The sequence below is a fragment of the Loxodonta africana genome, chromosome 3 (genome assembly GCF_030014295.1).
Source record: "Loxodonta africana isolate mLoxAfr1 chromosome 3, mLoxAfr1.hap2, whole genome shotgun sequence".
Classification (NCBI taxonomy): Eukaryota; Metazoa; Chordata; class Mammalia; order Proboscidea; family Elephantidae; genus Loxodonta; species Loxodonta africana.
In genome coordinates, this window is record NC_087344.1 from 128,930,449 (window position 1) to 128,944,140 (window position 13,692).

At 36.5% G+C, this 13,692-nt stretch overlaps 1 protein-coding gene across 7 annotated transcripts in view; it reads right to left on the reverse strand.

Moving 5' to 3' along the window:
- The window catches only part of SSX2IP (SSX family member 2 interacting protein), a 65,986-nt gene that overhangs the window by 17,003 nt on the left and 35,291 nt on the right, over positions 1-13,692 (reverse strand). For all 7 annotated transcript variants that reach the window (XM_064282171.1, XM_064282173.1, XM_064282174.1 and 4 more), the window contains 7 exons: positions 13,338-13,457; positions 12,590-12,759; positions 11,954-12,166; positions 10,729-10,839; positions 7,427-7,562; positions 2,526-2,601; positions 2,263-2,440 (listed from right to left, as the gene is read on the reverse strand). In XM_064282171.1, coding sequence (XP_064138241.1) covers positions 2,263-2,440; positions 2,526-2,601; positions 7,427-7,562; positions 10,729-10,839; positions 11,954-12,166; positions 12,590-12,759; positions 13,338-13,380 — 927 coding nt within the window. In that variant the 5' untranslated portion in view covers positions 13,381-13,457. The remainder of the gene's footprint in view (positions 1-2,262; positions 2,441-2,525; positions 2,602-7,426; positions 7,563-10,728; positions 10,840-11,953; positions 12,167-12,589; positions 12,760-13,337; positions 13,458-13,692) is intronic.

The window sequence follows — 13,692 nt, forward strand, 5'->3', positions numbered from 1 at the left end:
AGTTCACATGCTATCTAATCCTCAGAATCATGTTACAAAGTGGGGAAACTGACTTTCAGAGAAGTAGAGTAACTTGCCCAAGGTCACACAGCCAAAAAGCAGAACTGAGATTTGAAGTTAGATCAACCTTTCTCCAATTCTAGGCTGCTTAAACAAATAAGATTGTGGAATAATCTCCAAAGTAAAGGCAACTGTTAATCCTCTTTTCCTCATAAAATTTTTCTTATACAACCAGAGATATTTTTGTGTTCAACTAAAGCATGAAATCATAGGAAATATAGCAAGCTTGACTAACATATAATCATACAGAATCCAAGCAACATAAGAAAATAATACAAAATGTGTATCTGTCATAATAACCTGCATCTATATAATATGGTCTTAATCTGGAATAACCTTCAGGAAGATGGATAGATATACTTCACTAATTTGAACATTCTGTTGGTAAAAAAAAATTAACAATGACTACTGCACATTTCCTAGATTGAAAGCTCTAAAATCACAAAAATGAAAAAGAGAAAAAAAAAAAAAAGTTCATTTAACCTAAATTTTGGGTATATATTTTGACTATAAGTAAGAAAAAAGTAAGCATGCAAATAAACAAAACCTGGATGCTACCCACACATCCCAAGGTTACACTGTATTCCTCGTTATAATGCTCCAAATATTTCTTTAAAAGAATGGAATGGTTGAATTACTTAAAATTTTAGAAGAAAAAGGAGCTAGAAAAATATGTTTAAGAAATTACTGCTTCTCCAAATTTAAACATCTGAGTTATAAGGAATCACACAGGAAACTACCCAGTGGCTAAGTAATAGGAAAACCAAAAACCAAACCTGTTGCCGTCGAGTCAATTCCGACTCACAGCGACCCTATAGGACAGAGTAGAACTGCCCCATAGTTTCCGAGGAGCACCTGGTGGATTCGAACTGCCAACCTTTTGGCTAGCAGGAATAGCTCTTAACTACTACAGCATCAGGGTTTCCAAGGAAAAAAAATTAATCACCTGATAAAGATCTTTTTTTGCTGACTGAAAGCTGGTAATGAGAGGTTGGTAAGAATTGGGTGAAGAAACTAAAGCAGCCACAGGAGTTAACAGAAACTATTCTAACCTTGGAGAGGTAACAGTGAAATCTTAAGAACTGACTAGAAGGGGCAGACTTTGAGAGAAAAGAATAATATGAGAGGTAAAGCAGGCCCCAAATTGGAGAGTTTAAAAGAACACTCAGATAACGTTTTTCTTAACTTTGTCAAGAAGTAAAAAGCAAAAGATAGAAAGATGGTAGGGGGTGGGATGTGCTTATTGGTTTGGGCTGATTTGTGACACCACAAAATAAATAATCCTCAAATACAGGTTGAACAAACAAGCTCGGGTGACTGGTTGGTAGCTACCATTTTTCATAAACTCTGTTATTTTGATTTTAATCACTAATGTGAATTTGCTTGAACACAGAATTTAAGCTTACACGTAAGGCAATTAGGTAGAACTTTCCTCCACTTTGTTTTTCAGACCTCTGTACACATTACTCCCTCTACACTGAATGCTTTCTACCTTGAAAACACCTACTTATTTTAAAGAGCCAGCTCAAATGTCACTTTGTCTGAGATGCCTTCCTTGATTCCCATAATTGTTTTAACACATTATATCACCCTATTATAACACTTTTGGAGCCCTGGTGGCACAGTGGTTAAGAGCTATGGTGAGCTACTGCTGCTAACTATAAAGGTCTGCACCGGAATCCACCAGCCTACGGTGCTGTTCTACTCTGTCCTATCAGGATGCTGAGTCAGGATCGACTCAACAGGAACGGGTTTTTTTTTTTTTTATCATAACATTTAACACGTTATAATTATTTCTCTATATACCTGCTTCCCCTAAAAAGAGCTTCTTGAGGGAAAAAGTAAAAACCTTTTTAGCTTTTTCTTTCCAGGCACTAAAACATAATAAACATTAAACAAATATATGGACTGAATGATTATTTGGTTGCCAAAGATAACAAAGTTTCACTCATTGAAAAGTGCAGCCTACACTTAAGTATACCACACTGTGAACTATTTAGAAGCTATTCAGCACAATGGTTAAGAACATGAGCTGGAAACATACAGGGACTTTTTTTGGTTATCACAACGACTAGTGGTAGCAAAGCAGTGAGTATCCTGTTCAAAATACCCATAGTGCCCCACTGAGAATACCTAACCAGTGCTTTAATTATTCTAAGTTAGCAATCTGAAGACTGTATTAGATAGAAAATAGCCACTTACAGCTCCTGTACTATCATCAGCTCTTTCTCTAGGTTTCTGCTTTTGGGGAGAAAGAAGAGAAATCATTTCCTTTTTCATTTGCTGAAGAACCTTCTTAAGTTCAGCATTTTCCATCAGGATTTGTTTCTGACGATATTCATAATCATTCAAGAGAATTTTATACATTTCATCTTCATTCCTAAGAAAGAAACTGTCAGTATGAAAATGCAGTACAGAAGAAAAAGTCTAGTTAAATTTATCAATTGAATTTAATCAGACTTTACCTGGCTTCAGTTTTACCAGTTCTCCAGGAGCCTCTCTTTCCATCAGCTCTTCCCACATAATTTAAAATATCCATAGCTACAAACAAGGACACAAAACATACACGTTTAAATGTTTAAAACCTTAATATACTCTAAACATTAAGGACACAAGCCAACCTGGTATACAGGTTAGGATTTGGACTTGATTAGCCCTGATTTCAAGTTTCAGCTCCACCACTTGTAAGCCCTGAGATATTGGCAAGTTATTTAACGGCTAAGCCTTTTTCTTCATTGATACCATGGAAGTAACAAAAGCATCTACCCAACAGTTGTGAAGATTAAAAGAATAATGAATAACCAAGCACTTAACACAGTACCTGGCACACAATAAGTACTTAATAAATGTTAACTTTATTATTATAAATTATTATTTATAATATTACTTCTTTTTAAAATTAATCATTATTAATTTTACTGTCATTGTTGTTAAAAAAACTAAACCTGTTGTTGTCGAGGTGATTCTGACCCATAGCAGCCCTACAGGACAGAGTAGAACTGTCCCATAGGATTTCCAAGGAGTGGCTAGTGGATTTGAACTGCCGACCTGTTGTTTAGCAGTGGTATCACTTAACCACTGTGCCACCACGGGGCTGAGGTTATCAATTAGGCTCCAACTCACAGCGACCTCACGTATAACAGAATGAAATGTTGCCCTGACCTACACCATCCTCACAATCACTCCTATGTTTGAGCCCATTGTTGCAGCCATTGTGTCATTCCATCTCACTGAGGGTCTTTCTTTTTTGCTGACCCTCCACCTTACCAAGCATGACATCTTTCTTCAGGGATTGTTCCCTCTGGATGACATGTCCAAAGTAAGCAAGATGAAGTCTCATCATCTTTGCGTCTAAGGAGCATTCTAGCTGTACTTCCTCCAAGACAGTTTTGTTCTTTCTTCTGGCAGTCCATGATATATTCAGTATTCTTTGGCAACACCACAATTCAAATCCATCTGTTCCTCTTCGGTCATTCTTTTTCATTGTCCAGCTTTCACAGGCATATAAGGCAATTGAAGATATCATGGCATGGGTCAGGTGCACCTTAGTCCTGAAAGTGATGTCTTTGCTTTTTAACACTTTAAAGAGGTTTCTGGCAGAAGATTTCCCCAATGGAATATGTCATTTGATTTCTTGACCGCTATTTCCATGGGCACTGATTGGCAAACAATGGCCTGTGGGCTGGCCGTCTGAATTTTACAAAGTTTTACTGGAACACAGCCACACCCATTTGTTTACATATTGTCTCTGGCTGCTTTTGTGCAACAATGGCAGAGATGAGGCTGTAGAACCTACAAAGCTGAAAATATCTACTATTTGGGCCTTTACAGAAAAAGTTTGCCAGGCTGTTATCATCATCAAAGGAGTCAAGGCCATGGACAGTAATAACATTCCTACTATCCCTACTATACGGTCGCTATGAGTTCGAATCGACTCGATGGCACTGGGTTACTATCCCAGGTGGAGATGAAAACAGTTGACATGAAAACGAAATAAGATGAGCCGAAGTTGTCTTTTGGAAACCCTGGTGGTGCAGTAGTTAAGCGCTACAGCTGCTAACCAAAAGGTCAGCAGTTCGAATCTGCCAGGCACCTCTTGGAAACTCTACAGGGCAATTCTACTCTGTCCTATAGGGTTGTTATGAGTTGGAATTGACTCAACGGCAGTGGGTTTGGTTTTGGGTTTTTAAGTTGTCATTTAGAGCTGATAAAAACATTAGCAGCTGTCACTTTCAGTTGGGTTTGGATCAGGAAATACCGAGACCCATGGAACAAGGGCTCCACTGCCAGAGTTAAATTGTTAATAAATTCCTCTAACTAGGTATTGTGTTTTATACTTCCAGCATTTCCCCTGCTCTTTAATTTCATTCTTTCCTTCAATAATGAAGGAATAATCTAAAAAGCCAATGAGTGTCCAAGTGAAATTTAAGATTTATTACCTCAGAATGCAGACTTCTAAATTTTGTCTTAATTGCTTATTATTACACCTTCTTTTTTTTTTTTGCACTACTATTTCTAAAGTTTTTCAAACAGAAGTCTGTACCTGTCAAGCAGTAATTCCCCATTCCTCCTTCCCTGCAGCCCATGGTAACCACTCATCTACTTTCTGTCTCTGTTTTCTGGAATATTTGCCTACTCTACTATTTATCCTTTTATGTCTGGGTTTTTCACTTAGCATATTTTCAGTGTTGATCCATGTTTTTAGCATACATAAAAACTTCATTTTTCTTTAAGGCTGAATAATATTCCACTGTTGTCCTTGCTTATTCATTCGTTTGCTGATGGACATTTGGGTAGTTTCCACCTTTTGGCTATTGTGAATAGTGCTGCAATGAACAATATTATTTAAGCATCCGTTTGGGTTCCTGCTTTAAGTCATTTTGGGTACACATACCTAGAAGTAGAATTATTGGGTCATATGGAACTCTATGTTTAAAATTTGAGGAACCATCAAACTGTTTTCCACAGTGGCCACATCATTTTACACTCTCACCGGTAAAAGATGAGGGTTTAAATTCCTCCACCCGCTTCCCAATACTTTTTTTTTATCCTAGTGGGTATGAAATCGTATCTCATTGTGGTTTTGATTCGCATTTCCCTAATGACTACTGATGTTGAGCATCTTTTCATGTGCTTATTTGGCCATTTGTAAATCTTCTTTGGTGAAATGCTGCCACGGATTGAATTATGTGCCACCAAAAATGCGTGTATCAACTTGGTTAGGCCATGATTCCCAGTACTGTGTGGTTGTCCTCCCTTTTGTGACTGTTGTTTTATGTTAAGAGGATTAGGGTGGGATTGTAACACCACCCTTATTCAGGTCACCTCCCTGATCCAATGTGGAGAGAATTTCCCTGGGGTGTGGCCTCCACCACCTTTTAGAGATAAAAGGAAAGGGAAGCAAGCAGCAGAGTTGGCGACATCATACCACCAAGAGAGCGGCACCAGGAGCAGAGTGTATTCTTTGGACACAGGGCCCCTGCACCTTGAGAAGCTCCTTGACCAGGGGAAGATTGAGGACAAAGACCTTCCCCCAGAGCCGACAAAGAAAGCCTTCCCCTGGAGCCAATGCCCTGAATTTGGACTTACAACCTACCAGACTGTGAGAGAATAAACTCTTTGTTAAAGCCATCCACTTGTATTTCTGTTACAACAGCACAAGATAACTAAGACAAATGTCTATTTCAAGTTCTTTGCCCATTTTTTTAATTGCTGCTGAGCTGTAGAATTTCTTTATATATTCTGAATATTAAACCCTTATCAGATATGACTTCCAAATATGTTCTCCTATTCTCCAGCCTGTCTTTTCACTTTCTTAATAATGTCCTTTAATACACAAAAATTTTTAATTCTGACACAGTCCAACTTATCTATTATTTCCTTTGTTGTTCATGCTTTTGGTGCCATATCTAAGCATCCCCTGTAAAATACAAGGTCCTGAAGATTTACCCCTATGTTTTCTTCTTAGAGTTTTACAGCTTTAGTGCTTATATTTAGGTCCTTGATGCATTCTGAGTTGATTTTCATATACAGAGTTAGGTAGATATCTGGCTTTATTCTTTTGCATGTGGAAATCCAGTTGTCCAAGCCCCATTTCTTGAAGAGTCTATTCTTTTCTCATTGAATGAACTTGGCACCCTGTTGAAAATCAATTGGCTAGAGATACATGGGTTTGTTTCTGGACTCTTAATTCTATTCCATTGGTCTTTATGTCTATCCTTATACTGATACAACACTGTTTTGTTATCTGTAGCTTTGCAGTACATTTTGAAATTTGAAGTCCTCCTACTTTGATCCTTTCCAAAATGTTTTGGTCATTGCGGTCCCTTGCAATTCCATATGAATTTGAGGATCGGCTTTTCCGTTTCTGCCCCAAAAGGCTGCTGGGATTTTCATAGGGATTGCATTGAATCTGTATATTGCTTTAAGTAGTACTGACACCTTAATAATATTAAGTCTTCCTTGAGTCCTCATTAATTTCTTTCAGTAATGTTTTATAGTTTTCAGTATACAAGTTTTTTATCTCATTCTTTAAATTAATACCCATTTTAAGAAGAGCTGGTGTTAATTCTTTAAATGTTCGGCAGAATTCACCAATGAAGTCACCTGGCCCTGGACTTTACTGTGTTGGAAGGTTGCATCTTCATTTTTCTACTTTTTGATAATTTTAAAAATATTCAAATAACTGCAACATCTCCGGTGTGCAGAATGATGATGACGCAGTTGACACTGTACTCCTGGTGGCAGCTCAAAACATGTGCTCATTAGCTGTTGTATGAAAGTCCAAATTCAGTTCAGGAAAGAGTTCTGGGGTATCACTTTATGCTGTACATTAGAGAAGAGCCTATAATCTACTTGGAGACAACCCTTCAATAAATAAATACAGTCTTCCTTCCCTGCCTTTTACCAGGCCAGCAAAGCTGTATTTATGTAGTTGTTTCAAATATTCACAGCTAAACAGATTTAAAGAAAGTCAAACTGACATCAACGATTTGATCTGACAGATAATTTTAAGAAGTTAACACTGTAAAATTATGCTTCTCCTGATTTTTAATATTAATTTTATTGGATCTTTGCTATGGAAGATTAATATGTTTTCTGGCTTAGTCTTCCTCTATGGATTAATCCTACACCTGTTACGCTGAAAAAATATGCAATGTGAAACTTAATCCTTCTATGCAACTGATGAAGCAAAGCAAAACTGCTTGTTTTTCATTAGCCAGTTCTCTCAATTTCTACTTTATATGGGCACATACCACCTAAAATTTGTATAAAGAATGAAAATGACACTTCATGATTATTACGCTCAATTTTTTAGCATACCATTAGCTTATTTATCCCCGTATCTTGGCCAACCACTTCTTACCTATTTTTTTATCCTTCTTGTTCATAACAAGTTGATGTAGACGTTCCTTTAGTTTATTATATTCACGTTCTTTTCTCTTCATATCATGATTATATTGAGTAGCTCGACTTGCAATGATATTTTGTAATTTTTGTACCTGAAAAAAGCATTTTCTATTAAATGGGTCCCTTTGGGGTTAATAAACCCACTTTGAAGTTTGCAGATTCAAAAAGTAAAGACGTTCTAGTATTTACCTCCCCATATATTAGGTTTAGAAACCCTGGTGGCATAGTAGTTAAGAGCTATGGCTGCTAATCAAAAGGTCTGTAGTTTGAATCCACCAGGCGCTCCTTGGAAACTCTATGGGGCAGTTCTACTCTGTTCTATAGGGTCGCTATGAGTTGGAATTGACTCAACAGCAGTGGGTTTGTTTTTTTTGTTTTACGTATTAGGTTTAAAATTTCTAGGGTTATTCTTTCTTCTCATGAGCACTAGAAGTCACTTAAAAAAAAAAACACTAAAGGAATCACAAAGTTTGTATTTAATTCTGAAATTTATAGAGATGCTAACTTTCTAAAATATCTTCTATATGCTCTTTATCCTACATATAAACTTTGACAATTTAGAGACCATAAACTCTTACAGAGTTAATACAGAGGTACTGCAGTGGTTAAAGCTTCATATGAAACAAAGACAATTCACCAGATCAGTTATTAGTGACATCCTTATACTACTGACTAGCAATCACTTTGTTTCTCTCAGTCTGGATCAAGGTGAATTAGCTAGTGGCACATGGCAGGAGGTCAAAAGGCTCATTTTTCTCTGATCAAAAACAGCTCTCAACTTCGAGTAAGTCCAAACAGCAAAAAGAAGCCAGTTAAAACATTTGCTGTTTGCCTCTATGTACCAGGCGCTGTAGTTCAATGTTTATATCTACTATAGCTTCTTAGGCATTCTAGTCTACATAGACTTTCTTAAGCTCTGCCAAAGATTAACATGATTAACTTAATCTCTGCCAAAGAGAACTGTATTCAATCACTTAAATACAGAGGGTCAGCAAAAAAGGGAAAGACCCTAAACAAGGTAGGCTGACACAGTGGCTGCAATAATGGGCTGAAAATAGCAACGATTGTGAGGATGGCACAGCATCGGGCAGCGTTTTGTTCTGTTGTACATGGGGTTGCTATGAGTCGGAACCAACTCAACAGCACCTAACAAGTATATTTGATAGGCTGGGTCAAAATTTTCTGTGAAATAACTCAAAGAAATAATCTATGTAACTTTGTTAAGAAACTTAATTTATCCACTTACTAAATATATTACAAATAATCAAATACAGTAAAACAATCTAAATTATTAAAAGCATCCTTAAAGAGATATGCTACCCTAAAAGTCTTTAATTAGAGTAAAAGCAACTTATGTAACACTAAAGCACTATATTTTTACAGTTATCACAGGGTCAAAGATCATACTTCAGAGCAAAAAAAATAATCATAGTTTCCTCTTACATAAACTAATTTAAGATAAAACTATTGGTCAGTACTCATCCAGAGCAAAAGAGAAAGAAACCAAAGGCTCAAACTAGTCTATAGGATTAATAGCCCACATGAACTATGGCCTCATCTATCCTGACACCAGAAGAACTAGATGGTGCCCAGCTATCACTACCCACCGTTCTGACCAGAGGCAAAATAGATGGTCCTGAATCTAAGATACTCCATTGGTCTCACCCCTTCAGGAGCAAAGAAGAATGAAGAAAACTAAAGATACAAGGGAAGGATTAGCCCAAAGGACTAACAGACCATAACTACTACAGCCTCCACCTGACTGAGTCCAGCACAACTAAATGGTGCCCAGCTAGCACCACTGGCTGCTCTGACAGGGATCACAATAGAGGGTCCGGGACAGAGCTGGAGAATAATGCAGAACAAAATACTTACAAAAAAAGACCAGACTTACTGGCCTGACAGAGACTGGAGAAACCCTAAGAGTATGGCCCCAACACCCTTTTAGCTCAGTAATGAAGTCACTCCCAAGGTTGAGTCTTCAGCCAAACATTAGACAGAAGCCCACAAAACAAAATGAGACTAAAGGTGCACACTAGCCCAGGGGCAAGGACTAGAAGGCAGGAGGGGACAGGAAAGCTGGTAATAGGGAACCCAAGGTCGAGAAGGGAGAGTGCTGACATGTCGAGGTGTTTTTAACCAATGTCATAAAACAATATGCGTACTAGCTGTTAATGAGAAACTAGTTTGTTCTGTAAACCTTCATCTACAGTACAATAAAAAAAGCCTTAAAAAAAAAAAAGACGATCCTGGACAAAATAGGAGAAAATGTAGAACAAAACTCCAATTCCTAAAGAAGGTCAGACTTACTGGACGGATGGAGACTAGAGGAACCCCCAAGACTATTTCCCTGTGAGATATCCTTTAAACCTGGAACAAAAACCACTCCTGGAGGTCACCTTTCAGCCAAATAACAGATTGGCTCATAAATAATATCACCCATGAGTACTGTGCTCTTTAAATAATCCTCTGTATGAGACCAAACAGTCAACATATACCCTAAAGCAAAGATGAGAAGGTAAGGAGGGCAGGGAAGCTAGATTAATGAAAAAAGAACAAGCAGAATGGAAATAATGAGAATGCTGACACACTGGAAAATGTAACCAATGTCACTGAAAAATCTGTATAGAAATTGTTAAATGGGAATCTAATTTGCTGTGTAAACTTTTACCAAAAACATAATAAAAAATAAATTTAAATAATTTAAAATGTTATCAACTCTCTAGGCCTGTATACTAAGTAACCAACAAAGCAGAAATTAGAATTATGACATCTTTCACCCTGGAAATGAAATTTTTAATGTGCTTTTAGAAAAACAACTCATTTAGTCAAGTAACTGATTGACTGGATAAACAATGTCAATATTTAAAATAGTGCAAGAAGGGTCAGGCCATACGTACATGTATGGCAGAGCATAGAAGATCTACATTTAAATCAACCTGTACCCGAGAAAAAGTGGCAGGGAATGAGAGTCTAGAATGGAAGGTACAGGACACTGGTTGTTAAAAGCTACGAACTAATATACTAAGCTGAACGGTTCCACCTGGGATAAGGGGTGGGACTAGGAGGATTTCTAACCTCTTAGTTATATATGATATATGATACAATATTGTAGATAGAGACAGGCGCTTACCATACCCATTCAATGGAGGATGAATAAATGGTTCTGTCTTGTTTTCAAGTGAAGTGGCTCTTACGGTTTCCTCAGATTAAAAACAAAACGCACTTAAACTTGACCTACAATAACTGACAACTCACCTCATCCTTCTCATTTTTAAGGAGCTGATGCAAATTCCTGTTCTTGCACTGTAACTGTCTGTCTCTTTCCTGAAGTCCAATCATTTCCCTCCTGGAGGTTTCCAGCTGTTCCTAAAACATTCATACACAATCTTGATTAAAATTAACATAGGAGTCCAAGCAAATGAATTCTTGAAACATCAGTAAAAAGAAGTTATATATGTTAGCGTTATCTAAAAATGTTTATATTATTAATTGCCGACTAGTTGATTCTGACTTGAGGCGATCCCGTGTGCGCAGGGTAAAACCGCTCCACAGGGTTTTCAAGACTGTGATCTTTCAGAAGCAGATTGCCAGGCCTGCCTCTAGGTGGGTTTGAACCACCAACATTTCGGATAGTAGTTGAGCACTTAGCCATCTGCCCCGCCCAGGGGACTCTAAAAATAAGTTTTAGCTTCATACAAAATGTTTATTTAAAGCAATTATTATGAAGCTCAATACTAAACAGTTATAAAATTTATTTAAATTTAAATACCAAATTGTTGATTATATTACCACTTGAATAATACACAATGATAATATAAGTCCCTAGTATAATTTTGAAGGTCGCTCTCTCTCCTTCTCAAGTAAATACATAGTAATAATAAGAAAAGGAAAACAGAAAGTAGAAAAATAAGAAAGAAAGCATAGCAGAAGCCATCAACAAGTGTTCTGTATTTGAAGGTAGCCTAGCTGGTCAATGGCTCTATTTCTTCAGTTCAGAGAAACGAGCAAGTTTACTATAGCATTCTTCTGGTCATGGTCTCCTCTGGAGCCCCAGGACTTGTAAAAGTTATCCCAAATACTTTCATTATTGAGCTTGAGCTCCTTTGGCATCGATGACCTTAAGAATATATTTTTTGGGGAATTGACTGATGCAACCTCTCACAATAAGACTGTTTTAACTTAAGTATCTACTTTATTAAGATTGGGTGGGGTGGGGAAATTCTTATTCCTAATCTAACCTTCTACAGGTTCAGCAAGTCACTAAATAGTTCATAAAATCAATGTCTTCAATATAGATATCAGGAAGCAGGAAGTATGACTGATCTGTACAAATTAACCTAAGGTGACTTCGATTTACCAGTTGGAAAAACCCTGAAACTTAAGAAAATTACCCCTAAAGTTTGTTTGATAAAGTCACTGAAAATTTACAGAATCAAATTACTTAATGGCGCTCAAATGCAGACAAATGCACAATTTCTACCTTAAGTTTTGCATAGCAGCTCTGTAGATGGTCCATATCACTTCCCAGTTTCAGATTCTGTGTTTCTACATTTTCCTGAGCTAGAAGGTTCTTCCGTTGAAGTACAAGTAGTTCATTCATACAATTTAAAACAGCAACTATATTTAACTCTCTCTTTTCCTCTTTACCTTCGGATTCTTCATATAATGAAGGAAAACCAAAAGTAGTCAATTCCTGGTAGGAGAAAATGTTTTTCTAAAGTTGATTACTGAACAAAAAATAAAAACTATTAAGATAATTAAGAAAATAATAAGTATCCCAAAGAACAAAGAGTTAAGCAAACTGGGCTCTTTTCGTCTCTTTCTGCAATCACCTGTGACCAGGATGGAGCAAAGCACTTAGGTTTCTGCATCAATAAGATGAGGGCTGGACTCTCAGTGAAGGAGCTGCTGGGGTGGGAGAGGCCAAGTAGCTCCAAACAAAAAAGTTGCCTTTCTAACTAGACTAGATCACCACCAAGGTTTTCTTCAAATCTAATAAAAGTCTCAGGCCAATATATCACAATATACTTGTGCTTAACAACTGTTTTTACATAACTATGATATATTCTATTATATAACATGATTTACTCTACTCCTTCTCACAAAAAAAAGTTACCTGATCAAGATATGAAATGCTTTGCTCAATATTCTCTTCTGTGCAGAAGGCACTAAAAAAACTGTGCACATTTTTTGATAAAGGTATTGAAGAACATAGCACTTGATGTGAGTATAAACTTGATGGAGACATCTTCGTTTCTGAGGTATATTGAGAGAGATTTTTGCTTTCTGAAAGAATCAGTAAAAGACATTTATATACATAATTTATAAAAATGCACACAAAGCCAGCATAATCCACATTACCAAAGACTTTGAATTATATATATATACACAAGTATTTTAAAATAAGGACAAAGATATTTTTATATGAAAATTATATACTTTCTTCCAAAAAGATATAACTATAAAGTGGTGTTCTTAGTAGCATGTTGTTATAAAATACTACCTCAACTTTCTTTCCAACAGTACTTTAGGTTTATAAGAATAAAAGACAAAAGCTAATCATCTATGCCACTTAAAGTTTGAGATTAAAGAAGTAAATCGGAGAAATGTCTCGAAGTAGCCACTGAATATATTTCAAATGCATTCAAATTCTCTCAAAAATAATACCATCAAATAACCTATTATTTTATTAATTATGGCACAATTTCTTAGCTATTATTGACAATAGCTGAAGATGAAAATCAGGTATTTTACAACAATGTCTCTCTAGTAACATTTTTGGTATTTGTAATTATTTTATAGTTTAATTGGAAATTCATCTTCACGTGACTGCTTTACTTTACACGTATTTTAGATTCAGTTACCTGAAGACAGACCTGGATCTGTAACAGTCATCCAATCTCCCATAGCAAGGATACCTGAGGAACTAGTTCAGCAGTGAAGCATTTGGTTCAGCTGCTGTCACTCTTCTATGTAGGCATCTCCTTAAAAAGCAAATTATAGAATAATAGCAACTAACATAATTAAAAATATGAAAGCAAATATAGAACCAACGTGTGAAGTTAGCTGTATGTGCTTCCAAACTGAAAGATTTTAAAATATTTACCCTTATGCACAGATACAGAGATACAGGAGACCTCAATAATAGACACACACACAGATGATATCGAGATTAAACGCTTCCCAAGTTTTACTGAGGTATTCACATTACTTTATATA